Below are 23,600 nucleotides of genomic sequence, written 5' to 3'. Positions count from 1 at the left end.
GCAGCCTGCACCACGCGGACTTTATCCAGTCGAGCACAAGACTCTCGTTCATCCACCCTTTCTCATGGCATCTCACGATGACATTTTTCAGCAGCTCACCTTTCGGCATTGTCTTGCGCTTGAAGACGACATAGGGCGGGAGCTTGCGGCCGTCTGCCGTACACGATAACATGACGGTAACACGCGTCTTCTCGTTCCCAGTGGACCGGACATAAACTTGTTTCGAGCCCTTCTCGTGCACGGTGAGGGGCGATGGCATGTCCAGATAAACTGGTGTTTGATCAGCATTGCCGATTTGCCCTAGCTGAAAGTTCTTCGTTTTGCGCAACGAAATAACGTGGCGCTGCAAATGCACCAGTAGCTCTTCGAACGATGCCGGCAGCTTTTGCGAAATTGAAGTTCTCCGGCGCAGTGAAAACCCCGCACGGCACATATAGCGATAAATCCAATGTTTGCTCGCTTTGAAGGCGGAGCTCAGGCCTTTATCTCTCGCAAGCTGCCTAGCTTTTGCTTGCATAATCTCCACGCTCACAGCAAGATGCGTGGCTCGCTGTTCTCGCACAAATTCCATCAGGGCGAGTTCAATTTCCGGGAATGTCCCATTCTTCGGGCCGCGAAAACTTCTTCGCGTTCCGCTGCACGCGAAAAGTGCTTCCTTCTGTCGTCGCCATCCTCGGATGCTTCCCTCGGTGACGCCAAACTGCCTCCCGGCCGCACTGTTACCGATGTTCTCTGCCGCTAAAATTACTTTTCGCTTGAAAGCAGCCGAGTACTGCTTTCGTGGCCCCGACATCGTGCTCCTTCACTAAAAACGATGCACTTCGCGATGCGCGGTTAACACGTGAACTGCCGAAGTCCGCACTCAACAAAGAAAGAAACGATGCCGTAGCCACGCTGCAATAGTGAAGTGAAGCCGTAGCCAGGCAGCAATAACAAAGCCAAGCCGTAGCCACACAGCAATCACGAAGCCAAGCCGTAGCCACAGAGCAAAAATGAAACCAAAACTTCGAGCCCAGCTTTCTGACTGAAATTTTCGTCCGGATCCGCATATAGTACGAGGCGGAAATTTGGGACGCTAAAACAGGAAAAAAACCTCGTATTATATGCGGGTATTTACGGTACTGCGTGTAGAGGCGAAACATGCAAAAGTTGTCAATGGGCAACATTACAAACAAAAGCAATTCGTTTTTACATACACGGCGTAGAAAATACCCAACTCATCTCAAACAATACCATAAAATCTGAAGAAAACATCTGATTTCCCAGCATTCCCTTATTCCGGGGCATTATTTCCCACACTTTAACGGCACAAATACGCGGGTGAATGCGTGTTCCCAAATCAACTTGGCCTCAGCCGACACGATGGTACACTTCGTACAGAGATAGCCACGGCTCCCAGCCAGACCATGCTAGACGCTCGCAGAATGCCTTCTCCTCGCACTCAAGACAAACGCATGGATGCAAAGTCTGTTTTCATTCGTTCAGAGGACAGAATTTTCGAATTGCAAGTTCCTGGTTTTTGAGTCCCTTGCCGTTACCTTTTCAGCGTTCTGCCGGAGCAAGCAGAACACTCCCGTGTTATCACTCTTCGCAATCTCTCTTCGCATTTTCGAAAAGCGCGAGTACGAGAGAAGGTACAGTAAACCCTCGTTATAGAGCGGGACGGTGAAAAATTTTGATATAAGGGGTAATTCGATATATGCGACTGCTCCATAATAGCTCTGAAGTACAGCCGAATTAGTCACTACAACTCAGCAGAAAGTGGCAAGTGCAAGATATTCAGTGAAACAAACCTTTATTGAAATACAAAAACGTCGGTAAGCTGGGTCTGTCGGGTGTTCCTGCTGGGCTCGAGGAGTTCCTGCTCCAGTTTGTTCAGGCAAAGCATGAGGTCGTACAGTAAAACCCTGCTGTTACGTTCCCGGGTGCTGCGTTTTCCCGATTGTTAAGTTGTTTTCGACCGGTCCCGGCACAGCTCCCATAGAACCCAATGCATTGGTAACCCCGCTGTTGCGTCGCAACTGTGGGACCATTCCCGCATCATGCGTTGCGAACTGCCACCCCGCGCCGGCCCGAGCGACCACTTTGTCGCTTGGCTTGGTGGCTTGACGATGGCATTGGCCGCCCAAAGTGTCGGGGCGACACCTATGACATATTTTCAGTTTCCGCCAGCAAAAGTATGGCCCTTGAGATCCGTATTTGCGATCTAAAGATGGTGTCTATGGCGCGTTGTGGCCCTAAAATTGGTTTTGGCTCATAGATGTTCCGTATAAAGTCCAAGGGCGATAACGCCATCGCCGCGCGTTGTATGCTGTATGTGCGAGTGAAAGCATGCGAGGGGAGCCGACGACCGCGTCTAAATCTTGCACGCGAAGGAAAGAAAAGCAGGGAGGAAGCGTGCTTTCTTCCGTTGCACTCAAGGCACTGGCGAGGGGGAGGGATAGCGGGCGGCGTTGTACTCTGGCATCAACTGCGTATCGCGCGGCGGCGCACGGGCCGTACCTTGAAAGCGATCTGCGTTAGGGGCATAGTCTAGGCAGTGTAGGTGCCTTGGCGGCTCGTAGCTTTGTGCGTGCTGTGTGCTCTCAGTGCTCAGTTTGCGTTGAAGCGATAGACAACAGCACGAAGATCACTTCGCTCGCTTCTGCAGCGGCGCTTCCTCACGCCAGCATTTGACAGCGCGTGTCCGCGCTCATCGATTGTGATGTGTTCATGTTTGCCTGTGGGCGCTGACACCATGCTTGTTAATATAGTTAATAAGCGAATTTTTACAAGTGTATACGGACGATAAAACTACTATCCTTACTTTGTGCAGTATAGACCGCTTATAACGTAAGTCGCCGGAGTCGCGAATATCCGCACTATAAGCGGTACCGCACTATAACCAAAACAACTATTTCATTGCGATAATGGACACTCCAGGCGCATTTCTGCCGTCGGTGTCACGCGCGCACAAGCAAACATGAACACATCTCGCTCGTTGACCGCCGAAACGAACTGTCAGAACTCTCGAGTGACGAAGCACAGCGAACAAATTGACCTTCGTGCTATTATGCCTCTCGCTTCAACGTGACCTATAAGCGGCGAAAACACAGCGCGCGGCGGACTTTCCCCGTCACAGATTGCTTTCAAGATAGGGCCAAGGCGATCGTATAGCTGAAGTGGAATGTCACAGATTACGTCCTGCTTCGGTCCACTGAAACCGTTACGCAATGCTTTGCTGGCGAAAATCCTCTGCTTCTGTTTGTGCCTGTCCCGAACGCAAGTTTCGGATTCTTCGAACGCCCGTGATGTGGCCCGATTTCCGTCCGTCTCCGCACACATGATCACTTTCCTTTTAAATGCGGCTTCATAATGAACTCGGTACTTCATGCTGATAGAGCAGACGCAGAGAACATGAACGGTAGACTATTGCCTAAGCACGTGTACTGCAGCACATGGACGAATTCAGCTACGGTAGCTAGGTTCAAGAGCAGCTAGGCTTGAGGCATGTGCGAGGCGTCCATATTGAAATGCCGGCGGCTATATGGTAACAGAGATTTAGGGTCATACTCGATTCTAACACGCACGAAATTTTCGGACCTGTTTTATCCTGAAAAAAGTGTGCGTTAGATTCGAGTAAATACGGTATTTGTGGCTGAGGGGAGCGTTTGCCTTCTAGGTTGATTGCTGAACTTCCAGGCAGCGGACTATAACCGGTATTTCGTGTTCCGCAACTGCACAATAAGCGATACGCGTATACAGAGGAAAATTAACGGGAGTCTGGAAAGACCGTATTAAATCCGGTCCTGCACTATGAGCGGTTACGTTATAAGTGGTCTATACTGTATAGCTGTCTACTAATCTGCTATCGCAATCAATGCTTCGGCGTTCGCGCAAAACTACGACTTTTTTTCACACCTAAGAATTAAATATGTTCAGTTCAACACTACTCCTATTTCTCAATTTTTCCTGTTTCTCGGCTCTTGCGTTGCCCGGCTCTGACCTTGTTTTTTACAGTCCCGTGAAAAACGTATCAGCGGGGTTCTACAGTAGTAGCGCCCGCGCACTTGACTTTGTTTCACAACAGACTGAGGCTCTCCTGCGTCTGCGCCACTGTTGGTATTTCTAGAGGCTGTTCGTCTTATCTGCTCTTCTTCCTCATCAGGGCCACCAAGAACCAAGTCTACTATTTCGGCATCCGTAGCTGGGGCGACGACGGAAGCATCTGCATTAGCCATCGCGAATGATTCGAAGTTGCCTTCCACTTCTTTGCCAACGATTCTGTGCACAGCTTTGTAGAGATCATCGCAAACCTCGTCATCATCATCAGCCTGTCCTGCGTGCGACTGGAAAAATCTGACATGTGCAAAGCAGTTTGCAATCTTTGCAGGTGCCAACTCTTTCCATGAATGGCTGAATAAATGTATTGCACCAAGCAAGTCGATATTGTATCCCTTGTTGGCATCATATGCAACGAGCATACGTTGCAAAAGACTTTTGCAGTATAACTTCTGCATTGTCTCAATAATGCCTTGGTTCCTGGGATATTGCTATTGTGTTTGCTGGTAGAAATTCCAATATGATCACTTGGACATTTTCAATCTTGCCATGGCTGGGGCAGTGTTCGCTAATAAAAACCGCATGCCATTGCCTTGCCCTAAACTTTCGATCGAGCTGGCGCACATACTCTTCAAAAAGGGCTGTGGTCATCCAAGCTCATTTGTTACTTTTGTATGTGCAGTCTTTTGGCATCGTGGCGTTGCGGAAGCATCGTGGCTTTGCCGCCTTCCTCTCTCTCTTGTCCTCCCCCATCGCGTTAGCACTGAACAGCACTAATGCACTCTTTGCTTTGACATCCTGATGAGAATCCGCCCGGTGCAGTGTATGTGCACTTTGGCAACATTTGGTGAAAGAATGCTGCCTCGTCTAAGTTGTAGATGTCCTCATCTTTATACTGCTGAAGTAGGGAGCTCAGCCGATGTTTAAGCCATCCGTCCATGGTGTCGTGGTCCACGCTGCGCTTTCTCCAACAATCGATTTTGAAGACATGCCGTGTCGCCTCTTGAAGCATTCAAGCCAGCCATTGCTGCACTTGAAATCTTGTTTGCCCATTTGGAGGGCTAGGAATTCGGCTTTCACGGTCACAGCCGGTCCATTTATGGGGAGGTTTGCGCTTCTCGCATTCTTAAGCCATTTGAGAAGCTTCCGCTTCAGGATGCATAGAATCACAGTTGCGCTTTCCTTTGGCTAAGAAGCTCTTCTCGAAGCCGTCCAGTACGGCTTCCTTTTTCTTTAGAATAGTTGATAATGTTGACGGTGGTATTCTCTGCCGGTCGCCTTTTTCCACCTCGTGTATCAATTTAACTTTCTACTCTAATGTCAGACACTTTGTGCGGGCACCGGCGGTGCCATTTTCACTTGTTGGCCACAAAAAGCACAGGCGATGCACGTACAGAAAGTCACGCGTTCACACAAACTTCAGCGAACGACACACGTGGACAGCAAGGAGTGCCACAAAACAACAAAGAAAAAAAAGTAGTCAGTCTTGGTTCTGACATTGAACAAGGTGCACGCTGAGCGAGTGGAAGGCTGCGCGGATTAACATGTCTATTTCACACTATTCGAAAGCGCCGCTCATCTCTGATAATGCGTGAGACGGTCACCGAGGAAAGGGGGAGAAGGGGGGATCACACACATCGCACCTGCGCCGTTTTTCTTTTTGTTCCTGAAGAAGGAAAGGGGAGAAAGGCGCTTCACTCGCGTGCTCGCGTTCTGTGCACAGAGCATACCACGCCGGAGAGACTCCCACGCTGTCTGCGCTGCTGCGAATGTCGCTCACTCGGCGCGGAAAGGGTTGCTTGGCGCGAAAGGCACGGAGCATGGAGGAAAAAAAGGGCGCAGGCACTTCGCCGGCGACGGGGAAAGTCACTTGCTCGCTCTGAGCGCCGCCATGAGTACATATCCGCAACTTGGCAGTTTGTTCTAAGCGGAGCAAGCTGTCGACATGCTTCGAGTAATCCGGTCTAAAATGCATGCATTCGGGTAAGGACGGTGTGGTACTTTGTTAAAGGGAACATTCAAATAAAGTGACTTCGTTGTAACGAGGGTTCACTGTATATGTTAATGCGGGGCCAAAAAAGCGTCACAAACTTGTCGCACTACGATTCAGTACACGCCAAACAACTTTGTCGCTACGGCCGAGCTGCTTTATGCTAACAAGCCGGGTGCGCCGAGCATGCCTCAAAAATACCCCAAGAAGTACAGAAATCACTTTTCAACAATGTCAGGCATTGGAGAAAGTGGCACAAACTTCTCCTAGTAAGATGCACTACACATGTCGCAGCGTTCTGCATGGCCAGCATGCCTCAAAAGTACCGAAGTAAGTTATAATAATGTTAGGGCCCATAAAAAGTGTCAGAAACATGTCCCAGTGTGATTCATTAACTCAAGTTAACTGCGCCAGGACGGGTGAGCTGTTTTTCGCTAACTGCGTCATAAGTCTCGGTTGCGCGCCGTAAGCCTAAATGCGTCACTGTCAAAAAAATTACTCACCTTAACGTAGTCGAGTAGTGCAGTGGTGCCATGTCGAGAATACGCTGGGAATCCAACAAACCCGGTTACATCCAAAAAAGACATACTGGACGCCGAACATGTGAATGCTCAAATGCGCAGCCAGCCTCTCTCGCTTTGGTGGTGTCTCTTGCACATGACGCATGCATCTGACGCGTTATTGGCCTGTTGCTAGGTAATGCAAGTCACAAATATTAAGTTCATTTATTGCCAAATTTATTAGTTTTAGCGGAAAAGAATTTAAATTTAAAAGAAAAGAAATTAAAACGATGTCTGTTACCTTAATTTCATTCTTCTTTTTTTTCGATGCTCGCGGCAGCTAACAGATGGCATTACTACTACCGTGACATTTCCTGTTGCCAGTTTTCGCCGAGTGTCCCCTCTTGTTGAATTTCTTTCTCTGTGGTGTGGCAGCGTGATCTCTTGTAGCATACACTGAGCGCAATAGTACATAAGGTTTGTCACTTTTTTTGTCCCATCTGATGCTGTTTTTTTGCTTTGGGTTGTTGTCCACCAAGCTCCGATGCATTCTCTTGCTTATTTGATTGCGTAGGACAAAAGCAATTTTTGGTTCTGCCTTCGCAAATGCCCTACAATTTGTGTTTACAGCTTCACAACTGAGTCTTTGAAACGGGATGCTTCAGCTGGTTGTAGGTGGAGAGGAACTTTGCTGTAAAATTTATGCTTATTGGTTTTTGGTCATTGTAGTTCTCTGTACATTCATCAAACTGCAGTAATGAACCAGAGCCATTTCATTGAAATTTGCTGTTCTTTAAAGAACACTTCAACAGAAAAGTTTCCTTTGCAGAGCATCTGGCTTTCTGCTACAGTGAAAAAGGAAAATGCGCTATTGTGACGATTCCAAGTGGAAATCGTGGGGTAGAGAATGTTGCGCGCTCGAGATCATGACAGGCAGATATTGGTTCTTTGTGATTGCACTTGCAAAAATTATAGTAAAAGGAGTTTTACGAGCCAGCATTTTCTTTTCACATCCCAAATATCATTAGTGTCTGTAATATGTTGTCAGCCTTTAACTACTAATACGCTATTTTAAGACTGTGGTGCAACCAATTGTGTGCAGCTTTCGGACAAGGAAAAGTCTCTACTTGAAGAACGCATCAAGTGGGCATCACGCACGCGCCTCATGACTGTGTTGCCACCCGAGGAATCCACACCCATCAAGAACTCGACACCACCACGTCCGCAGTCGGCTGTGTTTGTATCTGCCACCATGATGGAGCCAGAACCTGACCCAGAGGAAGTGGTGCACAGGTGCGTAGCATTTGGTGTGGCAATGTTCTGAAAACGATTATGTGAGGGAATGTCTGTGATGTATCAAATTCACCAAAGTCATAATTTGCACAGCTTACTGCTGTTACGCAGTCCTTAGCTCTCGAGGTGTCGGTGCATTCATCCATCCATCTTTAAACTATGCCACAAAATTAACTATCCTATGCAACAACCATAGTTGATTCGAGTGGCTTTGGGGAAGTCTCAGATGTTTCTTCAAATTGGTAAATCCTACAAAAGCACTAACCATAGCCACAACGAAATTCTAGTACGAACAGTTTCTTTTCTTTTAGGCTTTTCTCTTTGGCCATACTTGTCCCTTGCGCTACAAAACACTACATTCATCATCCTCATCCTTTTGGGCTGTGAGAATTCAGTGAAATATGTTTCAGGAACGAGTAGTTTCAGTGCCATTGTACACGATGTAAGGGGAATACCAAAATACAGTTAAACCTGGATATAACGAAATTGACAAATTCGCCAAAAACTTCGTTATAAAGAGGATTTGGTTATATGCAGGTTCGGCATGAAAATTCGAAAAAGAAACGCTTACAATATTTTCTCGATTCTAACGTGCCCTCGATTGTAACGCGCCCCCGTTTTCAGTTTTCGTCGAAGCACTCATCCTTGGAATGTCACACCAGGTACTGGATGCGTGGACGCGTGTCGTTTCGCACATGCGCGAGGCATCGGAAACGAAGAGCGAGCGTTACGATGGCGTCGTATAGTGTTACAGTAGAACCCCGCTGTTACATTCGCGGGTGCTGCGCTTTCCCGGCTGTTACGTCGTTTTCAGCCGGTCCCGGCACAGCTCCCTCAGAACCCAATGCATTGGTAACCCCGCTGTTGCGTCACAACTGTGGGACCGTTCCCGCATCATACGTTGTGAACTGCCACCCCGCGCCGGCCCGAGCGGCCATTTTGACTTTTCCTGTCGCTTGGCTTGGTGGCTTGACGATGGCATTGGCCGCCTAAAGTGCCGGGGCGACACGTATGACGTATTTTCGGTTTCCGCCAGCAAAAGTATGGCCCTTGAGATCCGTATTTGCTATCTAAAGATGGTGTCTATGATGCGTTGTGGCCCTAAAATTAGTTTTGGCTCATAGATGTTCCGTATAAAGTCCAAGGGCGATAACACAGTCGCCACGCGCCGTATGCTGTATGTGTGAGTGAAAACGTGCGAGGGTAGCCGACGACAGTGTCTAACTCACGCGCGCAAGAAAGAAAAGCAGGGAGGAAGCGCGCCTTCTTCCGTTGCGCTCGAGGCACCGGCGAGGGGGGAGGGATAGCGGCCGGCATTGTACTGTACTCTGACATCAACTGCGTACTGCGCACGGTCGTGCGGGCCGTATCTTGAAAGCTATCAGCGTTGAGGTAGAGTCTAGGCCACTGGATAAAAAAAAAGCCAGCGGCCATGCTAGGTGCGTCGGCGGCTCGTAGCTTTGTGCGTGCGGTGTGTTCTCGGCGCTCAGTTTGCATTGAAGCGATAGACAACAGCACGAAGGTCACTTCGCTCGCTTCTGCAGCGGCGCTTCCACATGCCGCCAGCGTTTGACAGGGCGTGTCCGTGCTCATCGAGTGTGATGTGTCACAGCATCTGCCAGCGCGTTGGCAACATCAACTGGAAAAGGAGAGTGCCGGCTTGGCGGGCTATGCCAGCTGCAGCAAGCAGCAGGGGTTTGAATGAAGGGAGGGGTAAAGTCATGCCCGCGGCGGTAAGTTCGCCGGGTCGAGGGATGCAGGCCTGCCTCGCACACGCTCGCACGCACGCACACATGCGCTCGCTTCGCATTCCGTCGCGGCGGAGAAGGTGCTTCCAGTTGCTGCTCGCGCAAAAATGACAAAATTTGGGGTGAAATCTATACTTGTCAGCGGGGAAAATTCGTTATTTCGAGGGGGTCTCCCGCTGCCACTTGGTTACATAGAGGTCTCAAATACATTTGCTTCTATGGAGCAACGGTGGGGAATAAAAAAACTTCGTTATATCCAGGAATTCGTTATATTGAGGTTCGTTATAAGCAGGTTTAACTGTAGTAATGGCTGAGGCCTGCTGGCCTGAGCTTCAGGACCGTGACTTCTCCATGAACCTAAGATCTATGAGGCTGGATTTGTTCCACTTTATCCTGCACTGTCTAGAGCAGACAGTAGAACCTCATTGGTACAATCTTGATTGTGAACGTTGGCACAGGAAAATCTTAAGTAACAGGAACACAAAAAAGTTGGGCAGGTGTTACACTCTTGTAATACAAGAAGGCGAAAGCCTGCTGCACATTTGGTAATACATGAAGTTATACAATCGGGGTTAGACTTCTTTGTAAGACAGAACGAGCAGCAATGGGAAGTACACGTGTGGCACTAAGGCGACCTCCTGAACGCCACATATGAACACTTAACGTAGTGCCCAAAGTGCAGCATGTTAATGCACACTCTAGGAGTTGGCGAAATGGCTGCGACATGTCGTGTGCAATCACGCACTAGGCACACATTTAGTAAGTCGTGGAGCAGTCGTGGCTTTAGGGACCCACACCGCACCCCGTCTCGCAGCCTGGCGCCCCAGGTTCGATTCCCACCCAGACCGAATTGTGCCAAATTTTCTTTTCAAAGCCACTAGTTCACTTTGTTTACAGACACCTCCCTGAGAAATGTGACAGTTTCTACGGCGTCGACCATTTTTCACCACAGAGTAGTTTAGCTATAGTTTCGCCAAGGTCACCGCCAAGGGCATCGCTAACATAGATACCTAAGGCTTCGCCTTAAAATGCCCCAATACAGTTTACAATTTTTTAACCAGTTTATGCATTCGTTCATACAATATTCTGCACTAACGTTCAGTACATCGCCAAACTGCAATCGTTTGATACGTTTGCCAGCTGTTAGATCCCGTGGAAACAAGAAAAGGCTTGAGCAATCGAGAACGATAGCGGCCTGCTGTAGCAGCTTCCCTGCAATACTCTCCAGGCCATCTCGCATGAAAACGCCAGCACGCACTCGGATTTCTATTCCTGTACCAGCGAAATCTCCTCCTGGGTCGTCGCACAGCACATTCACTGCTATTTCCGCCAACCCTATTGTGATGAACATCTTCACCTATCTGTTTCAAAGCGCATATGGCATAGTGCTGTTGGAAGTGTACTGCACGCCTTTACTAGGCGATAACCCAAATGTGCCACCATTCCCTGCTGTAGATGGCACAAAGTGAGCGTAATGTTTCGCTTTGGCAGCATCGTACGCATTGTATTCCAGGGTTGCCACTTCATCAATTTCGGTTTCCTATCGCTCTTAAAACACTGCGCATTAAGAAAGCTACTACAGTGGAATCTCGATGATACGAATCTCACGGGGTCACGAAAAATATTGGTATTAGCCAAAATTCGTATCATCGAAACACAATTAAATCTAGCTAAATTAAGGGGGGACGCGGGGATCAGATTGCGAAAATCGCGAAAAAAATCTGTTTTTGAAAACCACGCGCTTGGGTATCTGCAACACCTAATCTACGCTGCATCAAAATAGTTCAGCTGAAAACGCACTAAAAGTGCCCGAAAAAGTTTAATTCGTCAGTGCACAGGGCGAGAAAACAGCTTTAAAGGGCCCCTAAACCACCTCATATATTTTTTGAACATTGCAAGTAAACACGCGCATCGAGTTCAACATGCCGTCACGGTCAACGATGCCAAACGCTGCAGCGCTACGTGCCGCTGGCGCGTCTTAAAACCAAAAAGAACAGTGCCGTCCTCCTCCCCTCGCTATTCCGGTATCCCCAGCGGTCGTCACGATGTCAGCAGGAGGAATCTGGTGAAGTCAGCTGCGGAAACGATGTCCATTGGTCGAACAAGAACCTACGACTTCCAGTTTGTCTGCTAGCAGGTACGCGCGCTCCCTGCTCGTCCTCGCAGTGTTGCTCGCTTGCGCATCAGTAATTACAGCCCGCAACGCAATTGCCAAATCGCTCGCGTTCCAACACAGTCATGCTTACCGGTCTGATTAGGTGCGCCAACAGAGTGCGACAGTGTTGCCCTTTCCAGGCGTGCGCGCAACACAGGGTCTATAGCGGCACGCTTCGCATAACACGGGCTGGCACTGCAGCAACAGCGGGTAGCCGAGAAGCACTGAGTCCACGTCCACGTTACCGGCACGCTAACTCGCCCCACGCCGTTTGCCATTCGCGGGCCGCCGTTCGACAGCGGTTTTGCTCGCGAGCGGCGAGATTTCCTTGCCGTACGTAGAGAGGATGAGACCGGGACTCATTTGTGCGGCAGCCTCACCGCCGCTGATCGCTCGAAGGCGCCGATATCGTCGCTAGGCCTTTTCCAGTTACCTTCAAAGCTAAAGCGGACGGTACTTCGAAATGAATTACCGGTGCTCACAAGCCACAATATTTTCTTATCGTTGTTAACTCTCTTCGCAGTAATTGTACACAAAGAAAAATACGCTGATATTAGCGGCGCCGTCAGCTGCGATGCGAGCACAGCCGAGCCGGTCGTCTCCCATCAGTAGCCGTGCACTGCAGCTCAGCTGCAGCCGATGTTTTCGTTGCCGGTGGCGGAGGCGCGCAGCTTCGCGGTCGTCGATTGGCCCATTGATCGTGCAGCGGGCGGGGCGCCGGCCGAACTGCCGTTTACTTTGTACACCTCTCGCGCGGCAGACGTTCTACAGCACTGGAGGCCGGTTTGCCGTCTGTATATGTGCTGCTAGCATGGCTAGCCACAGCCGGACTCGACTCCACCCTCCGCGCTTCCTTACGGCCTTTGCAATGATGGATGCTGCCGCCTGTCGCCGCAACTCTGTGGTGGCGCTGTTAGCTCACCGTTGCCGCCTCCGCAAAGCGCGTTCACAGATGCGCTCCGGCACCAGCAACATCTGTGCAATTCCGACTGTCAGACGCAAGTTATCTCGAATTTTAAAGCCTAATCTTTATTCAGTAATCAGTAATTTATAATCAGTAGTCGACACCATAGCCTCATACGATGTGAATAAACGGCTTACAGCCTCTGTTTGAAGTCGCACGCCTGTAGCAGACGACGCTCGAAAGATTAAAGGGGAAGGTTAAGCCAACATCCACAAATATTGAATACAGATGTCGTTACTTAGGGAAAATGATTATCTCAGTACATGCACTTCAATTTATAAGAGAGGTGCAAATACTGCGAGGCTACAACAAAGGTAAAAATTTTACAGGTACAAACTATTTATTTCCTGATCAATACAGTGCACTCTTGTACATTTTGGTGCCAACAACCTTCACATCATGTATAATAAAGCCTAAAATATTTTCTGGGTGGTTTATGCACATAAGCAACTGGCTTTTCATTTTTTCGTTCATCTTTGTGTGATTTACTAAAAGTAGTAGGACAAATTTGTCAGCAATCACACCAGCTGTGCGCCTGGCGTGACAATTGCCAACATCTGGGCAGTTCAAGACGCGCGATTGTTCATGGTAGAGTGCAACGAGAAGTTGCAGCACTTCATTCACTTTTATTCGCGGAAAGTGCTTCGCAGCCGTCTCAAAGAAAGCCACAACGTTGTCCAAAAGTGCCAAAAACATGCGATTTTGGTGAAGCGTACACTTCAGCGCACTGTCAAGAGGTCAGATTTTTGAGCGTGATCATAACCTTTTGACGAAAGGAAGCGCCAAATCTCACACTCTCTGACAACTTCTTCTGAATAACAAGGTCGTTTACTGCCATAGACTTGTATCTGGTGACGGAGAAAAACAGCCTTTTTCTCACGTTTCTGGGAATCGCCAACGATCTTTTTGACGGCAATATAGTGTTTGTCGTCGTTGTCCTCTTTCATCTTTTCGTTCTTATAGAGAACTTTCTCAGTAGCCCCCCACCCTTCGAGCGCTGGTAGGCAACTTGAGCCCGAAGCCTTTTCATCATGACCAGATAGGGACTAGCTAGGTAAGTGTGGTTACTGGTGGTTTGTGTTGAAGCACTTTGTCTCTCCTCGGTTACCTCCTCCCTGGCACCAAAATATTAATGAGTAGGCAACAGCGACTTTGCTTTTCGCTTTGATGAATTCCCAGGAGCTGGGGGGGGGGGGGGGTCACGACACGCAGGGTCCTTAAGCGGTCTCTTTGCAGCTGGCATTATGTAGGATGGATAGAGTTCGAAGATGGTCGGTACAGCTCCCACAAGCAACTTCCGTATTCGGCATCCGGGAACATAATCACTCTCATTGAAGTGTTTGCTACACACTACAGTTTACCGTTGATGAGGACTTGTCGTTGATGACGAGATTTTCACGGGAAATGTTTTTTCGCCGCATAGAACACAGTTGCTGGTGAAAAAAATGGTGAAATGAAAAAAACACCCGGCGTCTTCCCCTGTTGAGATTTGCAAAACGGCACACAACAGTACACCATGGCTACAGTGATCGCGTTTGAGGCAGAAGGAAGGAACGACGCTTCATGCACACTTGCAACGATCCCGCGGAGCAAGCTCACGCATTCAGCTGCAAAACCTGGCACACAGTAGGTAGCACACGAGGGATCGGCGACATAGACATGCTGCTTCAGACGCCGCCGTCAAGAACAGAAGTGGTGAAGTAATTGCGCCCACAAAAGCAGACCAAGCAGACCACACTCATGTCGTGGGCATCAGCGGACAATTATAACGAACGTTGTGCGCACAAGAATCTCACCAGTCGGGACACCAACATAGAACAAAGAACAAACTTGACAGCATTTACTGAGGAAAATGGCAGCAGCAAAACCAAGCCCGCGCAAGTTCGTATGGGTGCTCTGTGCCCGCGCTACGGTGACTACCCCCGCGACCCTTCACTCCCACGGACACGGTGAGGTGGTAGCGACCTCTTGCGGCGAGCCATCGAGCAGCTCGTCAGAAAAAATTACATTGACTCCCGTCGCGTTGCAAAGGCTGTAAGGGAGCGCGGAGGAGAGTCGAGTCCGGCCGTGGGCTAGCGTGGACGTGCCTTAACCGGAAGTAGGCAGTGTTTTGAGAAGCGCGTTGGCGATGACGTCTGTCACGTGACATTTCGAGCATCACTCAGCGAGGAGGGGAGACCAGCCGATGAGGAGAGTAGCGAAGGAAAAAGCGAAACGAGCGAGGGCCATTTTTCGATCATCACACGCGTGTAACTTCGCTATTATGACACCATTTCAAAAAATTCTCACGGCTACGTGTTCGTTGTAGACTCGTGCACAACTGCAACACCACAACTAAATTTCGACCTCTGGGTGGTTTGGGGGCCCTTTAAATCGCGCAAGATCACCGCAGTTCACAGAGCCATATCGTATTTCCCGCCACCGAGCGCCGCGTTCGAAAGCTCAAAGTTTCGCCATTCCGCTTCTCAATTCGTCCGTCGTCGCCATCTTGCAACAAACGCACAAGCACAAAAGAAGCGCGGGTCTGCGATAGGTAGTCACACGGGCCCTCCGATGAAAGCGTGCCTCCGATTGGCTGCCGTGCTGAAAGGCGTCTCTCCATTGGTTGCTGCTGCGGCAGGGGCAAGATGGCAACCGCAGTTGTCTGCTTCGCAAACCACGCAGGCATCTTCACTTGACACACAGAATTCGGATTATTGAGAGCTCCCAGGTTAGTGATGGATCGTCGTTCGTTGGCGAATAAACTTTGGACGAAGCACGCCTTCGGAATACGGAAGCTCTCCTACGGCAAGAAAAATACGGCGATTAGCAGGAGAAGCGGAGGAGCACCCGACTGAACGAGCGCAACCTTGCACTGTGGATTACATGCCACGCTATCTTGCACTGTGCGATTCCAACAGCGAAACCGACAATCGCCCTGTGCCATTGGTGTTGTGTTGCGTGGTTCATGCGAAGGAGCAGACAAGTTTCCAGGGGCGAAGCGACGTTTATTGCCACATGTTCATCGGTGCGTGGCTGGTCGAGATAAGCCCACGCGCAGGTTGCGGCGCACGCCTTTTATTCGTTTTGCGCGCCTGCGCATTAAGGACGGTGGCGATAGGCCGGACACCACATCCCTCCCCTTTTATATTGGCTAATTTACCAAGCTAAACTCCAGCTTGATATCTGTCCGGTGGTCGACGGTCTCTAGTCGGGTAGCGTCTTGCACCCGCCGTCTGGATCTCTTGCGAAGCGGCAGGACCACTGGTGGTAGGAGCGGAGGATGTCACTGGGTCGACGCTTGGTGGGAACGCCAGGAACACGTACCCCTCTTGGTCAGATGCCTCGCGGTCCGGATCCGTGGTCCGCGCGAGCAGCTGGTCCTTGTGACGACGCCAGGTGAAACTGCCTCTGGGTGTGGTAGCACGAACAGTAAAAGACACAGGGCCGGACTGCCCCACAACAACACCAGGGACCCAGTTTGGTCTGCCTCGATAATTGCGAGCCATCACTTGGTCACCGACTGCTATGTCACGATCACGACGTGGGCGAGCCACGGATTGCTTGAACTGATTATATGCAACCCTTCCTCCCACCGCTGGCTTGACAACATCGAGTCGATTTCGCAGCCGTCGTCCCAGTAACAAGTTTACTGGTGACTGATTTGTTGTCGAATGGGGCGAGTTGCGATAGTTAAGCAAAAACTTGTGAAGCCTCAGTTGTAATGTGTCCGCTCCGCTAGATTTACGAAGAGCGTTTTTAAGTGTCTGAATAAAACGCTCTGCAAGCCCGTTTGAGCTGGGATGATACGGTGCTGTAAGCACGTGACGACAGCCCAATTCTTTTACAAAAAGCTTGAACTTTTCGGAAGTAAACTGCGGGCCCTTATCAGTAACAATGGTTTCTGGAAAACCAAACCGCGCAAAGAGCTCTCTCAATCTGTCAACTGTAGCCTCCGACGTAGTCGAGCGCATAACAAACACTTCCGGCCACTTGGAGTGCACGTCCACGACTACAAGAAACATTGCGTGTAGAAAGGGGCCAGCAAAATCTATATGCAAGCGCTGCCATGGTGCTGTCGGCCAAGACCAAGGATGCAAGGGCGCTTTGCATGGCTCGCAACGTTGTTCTTGACAACTTACGCAGGCCTTGACGCGATTCTCGAGGTCCGCCTCGATGGACGGCCACCACACGTAGCTGCGCGCCAGTTGCTTGCTGCGCACGATGCCTGGGTGCCCTTCGTGGAGTTCGTCCAGCAGCAAGTTGCGCAACTTTGCCGGCACGATCACTCGCATCCCGAACATGATGCAGCCTTGGTGAACTGTGAGCTCGTTGCGTCTGTCAAAAAAAGGCTTCAAATCGTTTTCAGTCACAGACGCCGGCCACCCTACATTTATGAAATCTATCACTTTACAAAGCAAGGGGTGCCGAGCTGTTGTTCGAGCGATGTCCTGGCTTGAAACTGGCATTGATTGCAACCGCAATGAATAAAAAGTTTCCTCTCTTTCTTGTGTTTCATCTTTCACAATTGATAGCGGCAGGCGCGAACAGAAATCGGCTTCAGCATTCTCGCTTGATTTTCTGAAGATAAGCGAATGCCGGTAAGCGGACAATGTGACAGCCCATCGCTGCAAACGCGCTGCTGCGATTGTCGCAATGCCGGTTGTTGGGCCCAAGATGGTTTGAAGCGGTTTATGGTCGGTGACTAATGTGAACGAACGACCGTAAACGTAGAAATGAAAGTTCTTAACACCAAAAATTATTGCAAGGGCCTCTTTCTCGAGCTGGCTGTATTTCTTTTCGGCATCGGTCAAGGCACGCGATGCGAAAGCGATTGCCTTCGTGCTGCCATCATCCAAAACATGAGAAAGAACAGCGCCTAAACCATAGTGCGATGCGTCGCATGATAGCTGCAATGGTTTGCACGGGTCGTAGTGCGCCAAAGTCGGTGGAGAGGCTAGAAAGTTCTTTATCTTGGTGAATGCTTCCTGGCAACACTCATCCCAGCACCACGGGGCGTTTTTACGTAGCAACCTGAAGAATGGTTGCGCTACCGTTGCTAGGTTAGGAAGGAACTTGCAGTAGAAATTGACGACTCCCAGGAACGACTGCAGCTGCTGCCTGTCTTTAGGGGCTGGAGCCTTGAGGAGTGCGTCAACCTTCTCCGTCGTTGCCGAGATGCCTTGTGCGCTGATTCTGTGTCCGAGGTAGCAAAGGTCCTGTTGGAAAAACGAACACTTCTCTTTCTTGACACGAACGCCTCTTTCAAGAAGTCATTTTAACACAGCCTCCAGATTGATGAAATGCTCTTCATCATTTTTACCAGTCACCAGAATGTCGTCTAGGTAGCAGCAAACCCCTTGTAAGCCCTTCAGCATGGTGTCAATTATTCTTTGGAAAATCCCTGGATCGGACAAAATTCCAAATGCGAGTCGATTAACAGCAAACAATACTTTCTGCGTATTCAACGTGAGGTATTGTTTTGACGACTCTGACATCACCACTTGCTGATAGGCCCGGTTGAGATCAATCTTCGAGAAGTGCTTACCTCCCGACAAGGCTGTGAACTGTGTCTACCTTCGGTAATGGGTAGCGGTCGACATCAAGGCACGGGTTAACGGTCGTCTTGTAGTCGCCGCAAATATGTATGCTACCATCTTGCTTGATTACGGGTACCGCAGGCGTAGCGTATTCTGACGTCGTAACCGGCGATATAATTCCCAGCTGTTCCATTTTAGCCAGTTCAGTGTCAAAAGCTTTTTGCAACGCGAACGGAACGTTCCTGGCTTTTAGGAATCTCGGCTTCATATTTGGTTGAAGAAAAAGTTCGGCGCGCTCTTCCGTTATCGTGCCTAACTCGTCTTTGAAAAGGGGTTGGTACTTCGCCAGCAATGCGTCTAGCCTCTTTTTTACGCTATCAGTAGAAGTGTCTGACCTTGTAATGTTGTTCAGGTTCCAGATTTTCGCCCACTCCAGCCGGACGGCGTGCAGCCACTCCCGGCCCAGTAGAGGTGGTGCCTTGTGGTCTACGACGTAGAGTGGGAGAATTGCAGAATGGTCGCCGTGCTGCACGTTGACCGAAGAGACTCCCTGGGGTCGTACCAGTGCTCCTGTGTAGGTACGAAGTTTAAGTGTCGTAGGCTCCAGTACAGCCGAAGGAAAGAGCTGACGGAACTGCGTCTTTGACATGACGAAAACAGCCGCTCCAGTGTCTAGCTCCATGTTCACCAAGACACCGTCGATGGTCATCTGCACGGTGACAGGGTCGCTCTGAGCTGCCGACACGCCGTTTAGACTTAGGGTCGAAGCTTTCCGCGACACAACCGTCAGCATCTTCACATTCTGTTTCGTCTGCTTTTTCTTAGAAAAAGTCTTACCACTGCTTCGGCAGGCTCTCTGGATATGCCCTTTTTTGTTGCAATTGAAACAGGTTGCGTCCAAGTGAGGGCATGCTTCACTCGTGTGTTTTGGCAAACCACAGCGAAAGCAGCTTTTGCATGTTTTCTGCGTCTCTGCTTGCACCTTGTGCACATCGCCGACTGCGGCGTCGGTGCCGCGTGCCTCAGCAGGACGCTTCTTAGCCGCTTCCATTGCCAGAGCCCACTCCTCTGCTTTCTGGAACGTAAGCTTGCCATCTTCCGTGAAAAGTACTCGCTGAATGTCTTCTCGCAGCAGGCCGCACACGAAGCGGTCCCGAAGAGACTCGTCAAGGGCGCTTCCAAACTAGCATGTTTGCGACAGTTTACGAAGCTCGGCAACATAACCAGATAAGGACTCGCCTTCTCGTTGACACCTCCGATGAAACTTGGCCCGTTCTCCAATGACGGAGGGCTTCGGGGAAAGGTGGTCGCTCAAAACTTTCTTGAGGTCTTCGAAACTCTTTGTAGAAGGCATTTCTGGAGCTGTTAATGACTTCAACAACCCGTAGGTCTTCGGACCGATAATGCTCAAAAAGGCGTGTACCTTGTCGACGTCGGGTACTCGGTTTACAATCAGGAACGACGTAAGCCACTCTTCGTACGAAGCCCAATCGCTGGCGGACTCGTCAAAGGGTTCCAGCTGGCCCAGTCGCCCAGCGAAGTGCGTCACTGCTGCCTCCGCCCCAGTCATGACGACAGTCACAGGCTCCGTAAACTGCAAAAAGACAGTCTTCTTCACCGAGTGAATTTAGGAAACACTTGCCTTCCCAACTGAAGAACGACGCCTTCAAATCCCATCCTCGTCGCCAGTTGTTGTGTTGCGTGGTTCATGCGAAGGAGCAGACAAGTTTCCAGGGGCGAAGCGACGTTTATTGCCACATGTTCATCGGTGCGTGGCTGGTCGAGATAAGCCCCCGCGCAGGTGGCGGTGCACGCCTTTTATTCGTTTTGCGCGCCTGCGCATTAAGGGCGGTGGCGATAGGCCGGACACCACAATTGGCACCGATAACGCAGCCGACGGAAGACGCGCCAACGAAGGCTCCCGCGCCTCAGCGTACGGCCGCGCGAATCAGCCGAGATCGTATCTCGGTAGACATAGCTCGCTGCGACTAGGCAAAATGGCGCAAACACAAAGAATGTGGCCCGAAGCACGGCAGCCACTCCGTCCGATGGCACGCGGAAAAGCACAAAAGCAACAAAAGCGCCACCGCTTCAAACTCTTCGTGCCCAGTCATGGTACGTCGCGTCCTCCGCGTTGTCCGATGTCGCTTCCGCGCCTCCGTACCAAAAGAGAAAGGGAGAAAGTGCGTGACTGCTCGCTGTTCTTTCACGGCCGTCGGTGGGGCCGCGCCGTATCAACCGACGCAGGTTGAAAATTGATTCGTAACAACCGTTTTCTAGCACGTTGCAAAGTAATGGGGCTCGGCCGGGACCGCAGGAAAATTCGTATCATCCGGAAAGTCGTATTAGCCATGATCGTATCATCGAGATTCCACGTACATATGTCGAAGGAGTGAAGTGAATTACCATACACTACCGCACGTCATTTAAATGGGATCCAAGCATGCTGACATTGCTCAAATCTTTATTTACTCTAATTTCCGACTCCGATTCTAAGCTGACCCCCCCCACCCCAAAGTCCGAAGCCATATTAAAGAAAAACTTACCTTGAATGTAGGCCGAACAAAAAAAGCGAGGACCGCGTTCACGAAATGAAAACAGCATTTATTGAATATAAACATGCCGAGCTCATTCTACGTTATCGCTGCTAACCTTGTCGCTATCTTCCTTATTGCTGCCATTTTCAAACAATGCACTATATTCTGTACATCAAGCGCATTAGAGAGGCTGCACTTTTTGAAGGAGCACACGATCAACGTTCTTGGGTAAATATCATCTTCCTTGTGGTGCATGCAAAAAGCTTCTCCCGTTGCCTCCTCCAACGAAGAACGTTTTTCTAATCGATGCCGAAGTCCCACCCGGCTTGAACGTTTGACGATGCCTCTGCGGTTAGCACAACTGTTCATTGGAAAGTGGCGTCGCCTGTTTGGTGCCGTTACGAGAACGCTGCGCCTTACGCTGATACTGCACCATTGCCTCCTCCAACGACGGACGTTTTTCTCATCGATTCTGAAGTCCCGCCTGGCTTGCCTCTACGATGCCTCTACGGCTAGCATAACTGTTCGTTAGAAAGCGGCACTATAGTGGCATCGCCTGTTTGGTGCCGTTACGAGAACGCCACGCCGTACGCTGATACTGCACCATTGCCTCCTCCAACGACAGACGTTTTTCTCATCGATGCTGAAGTCCCGCCTGGCTTGCCTCTACGATGCCTCTACGGCTAGCACAACTGTTCGTTAGAAAGCGGCACTATAGTGATATCGCCTGTTTGGTGCCGTTACGAGAACGCCACGGCGTACGCTGATACTGCACCATTGCCTCCTCCAACGACGGACGTTTTTCTCATCGATGCTGTAGTCCCGCCTGGCTTGCCTCTACGATGCCTCTACGGCTAGCACAACTGTTCGTTAGAAAGCGGCACTATAGTGGCATCGCCTGTTTGGTGCCGTTACGAGAACGCCACGGCGTACGCTGATACTGCACCATTGCCTCCTCCAACGACGGACGTTTTTCTCATCGATGCTGTAGTCCCACCTGGCTTGCGTCTACGATGCCTCTACGGCTAGCACAACTGTTCGTTAGAAAGCGGCACTATAGTGACATCGCCTGTTTGGTGCCATTACGATAACGCCACGCCGTACGCTGATACTGCACCATTGCCTCCTCCTATGACGGACGTTTTTCTCATCGATGCTGAAGTCCCGCCTGGCTTGCCTCTACGATGCCTCTACGGCTAGCACAACTGTTCGTTAGAAAGCGGCACTATAGTGGCATCGCCTGTTTGGTGCCGTTACGAGAACGCCACGGCGTACGCTGATACTGCACCATTGCCTCCTCCAACGACGGACGTTTTTCTCATCGATGCTGAAGTCCCGCCTGGCTTGCCTCTACGATGCCTCTACGGCTAGCACAACTGTTCGTTAGAAAGCGGCACTATAGTGGCATCGCCTGTTTGGTGCCGTTACGAGAACGCTGCGCCTTACGCTGATACTGCACCATTGCCTCCTTCAACGACGGACGTTTTTCTCATCGATGCTGAAGTCCCGCCTGGCTTGCCTCTACGATGCCTCTATGGCTAGCACAACTGTTCGTTAGAAAGCGGCACTATAGTGGCATCGCCTGTTTGGTGCCGTTACGAGAACGCCACGGCGTACGCTGATACTGCACCATTGCCTCCTCCAACGACGGACGTTTTTCTCATCGATGCTGTAGTCCCACCTGGCTTGCCTCTACGATGCCTCTACGGCTAGCACAACTGTTCGTTAGAAAGCGGCACTATAGTGGCATCGCCAGTTTGGTGCCATTACGATAACGCCACGCCGTACGCTGATACTGCACCATTGCCTCCTCCTATGACGGACGTTTTTCTCATCGATGCTGAAGTCCCGCCTGGCTTGCCTCTACAGCTAGCACAACTGTTCGTTAGAAAGCGGCACTGTAGTGGCATCGCCTGTTTGGTGCCATTACGATAACGCCACGCCGTACGCTGATACTGCACCATTGCCTCCTCCAACGACGGACGTTTTTCTCATCGATTCTGTAGTCCCACCTGGCTTGCCTCTACGATGCCTCTACGGCTAGCACAACTGTTCGTTAGAAAGCGGCACTATAGTGGCATCGGCTGTTTGGTGCCATTACGATAACGCCACGCCGTACGCTGATACTGCACCATTGCCTCCTCCAATGACGGACGTTTTTCTCATCGATGCTGAAGTCTCGCCTGGCGTGCCTCTACAGCTAGCACAACTGTTCGTTAGAAAGCGGCACTATAGTGGCATCGCCTGTTTGGTGCCGTTACGAGAACGCCACGCCGTACGCTGATACTGCACCATTGCCTCCTCCAACGACGGACGTTTTTCTCATCGATGCGGTAGTCCCACCTGGCTTGCCTCTACGATGCCTCTACGGCTAGCACAACTGTTAGTTAGAAAGCGGCACTATAGTGGCATCACCTGTTTGGTGCCATTACGATAACGCCACGCCGTACGCTGATACTGCACCATTGCCTCCTCCAATGACAGACGTTTTTCTCATCGATGCTGAAGTCCCGCCTGGCTTGCCTCTACAGCTAGCACAACTGTTCGTTAGAAAGCGGCACTATAGTGGCATCGCCTGTTTGGTGCCATTACGATAACGCCACGCCGTACGCTGATACTGCACCATTGCCTCCTCCAATGACGGACGTTTTTCTCATCGATGCTGAAGTCCTGCCTGGCTTGCCTCTACAGCTAGCACAACTGTTCGTTAGAAAGCGGCACTATAGTGGCATCGCCTGTTTGGTGTCATTACGATAACGCCACGCCGTGCGCTAATACTGCACCATTGCCTCCTCCAATGACGGACGTTTTTCTCATCGATGCTGAAGTCCCGCCTGGCTTGCCTCTGCGATG

The 23,600-nt window shown here is 50.4% G+C and overlaps 1 protein-coding gene across 1 annotated transcript in view; it reads left to right on the top strand.

Moving 5' to 3' along the window:
- LOC119446877 (cytoskeleton-associated protein 5-like) overlaps nt 1-23,600 on the top strand; it is a 117,458-nt gene that overhangs the window by 60,483 nt on the left and 33,375 nt on the right. Inside the window, exon 9 of the mRNA XM_049663653.1 lies at nt 7,634-7,824. Within this exon, the coding sequence (XP_049519610.1) occupies nt 7,634-7,824 (191 nt within the window). The remainder of the gene's footprint in view (nt 1-7,633; nt 7,825-23,600) is intronic.

The sequence above is a fragment of the Dermacentor silvarum genome, chromosome 1 (genome assembly GCF_013339745.2).
Source record: "Dermacentor silvarum isolate Dsil-2018 chromosome 1, BIME_Dsil_1.4, whole genome shotgun sequence".
Lineage (NCBI taxonomy): Eukaryota > Metazoa > Arthropoda > Arachnida > Ixodida > Ixodidae > Dermacentor > Dermacentor silvarum.
Note: the sequence above shows the minus strand (reverse complement) of the source record. Positions and strands in the feature narration are given on the sequence as shown.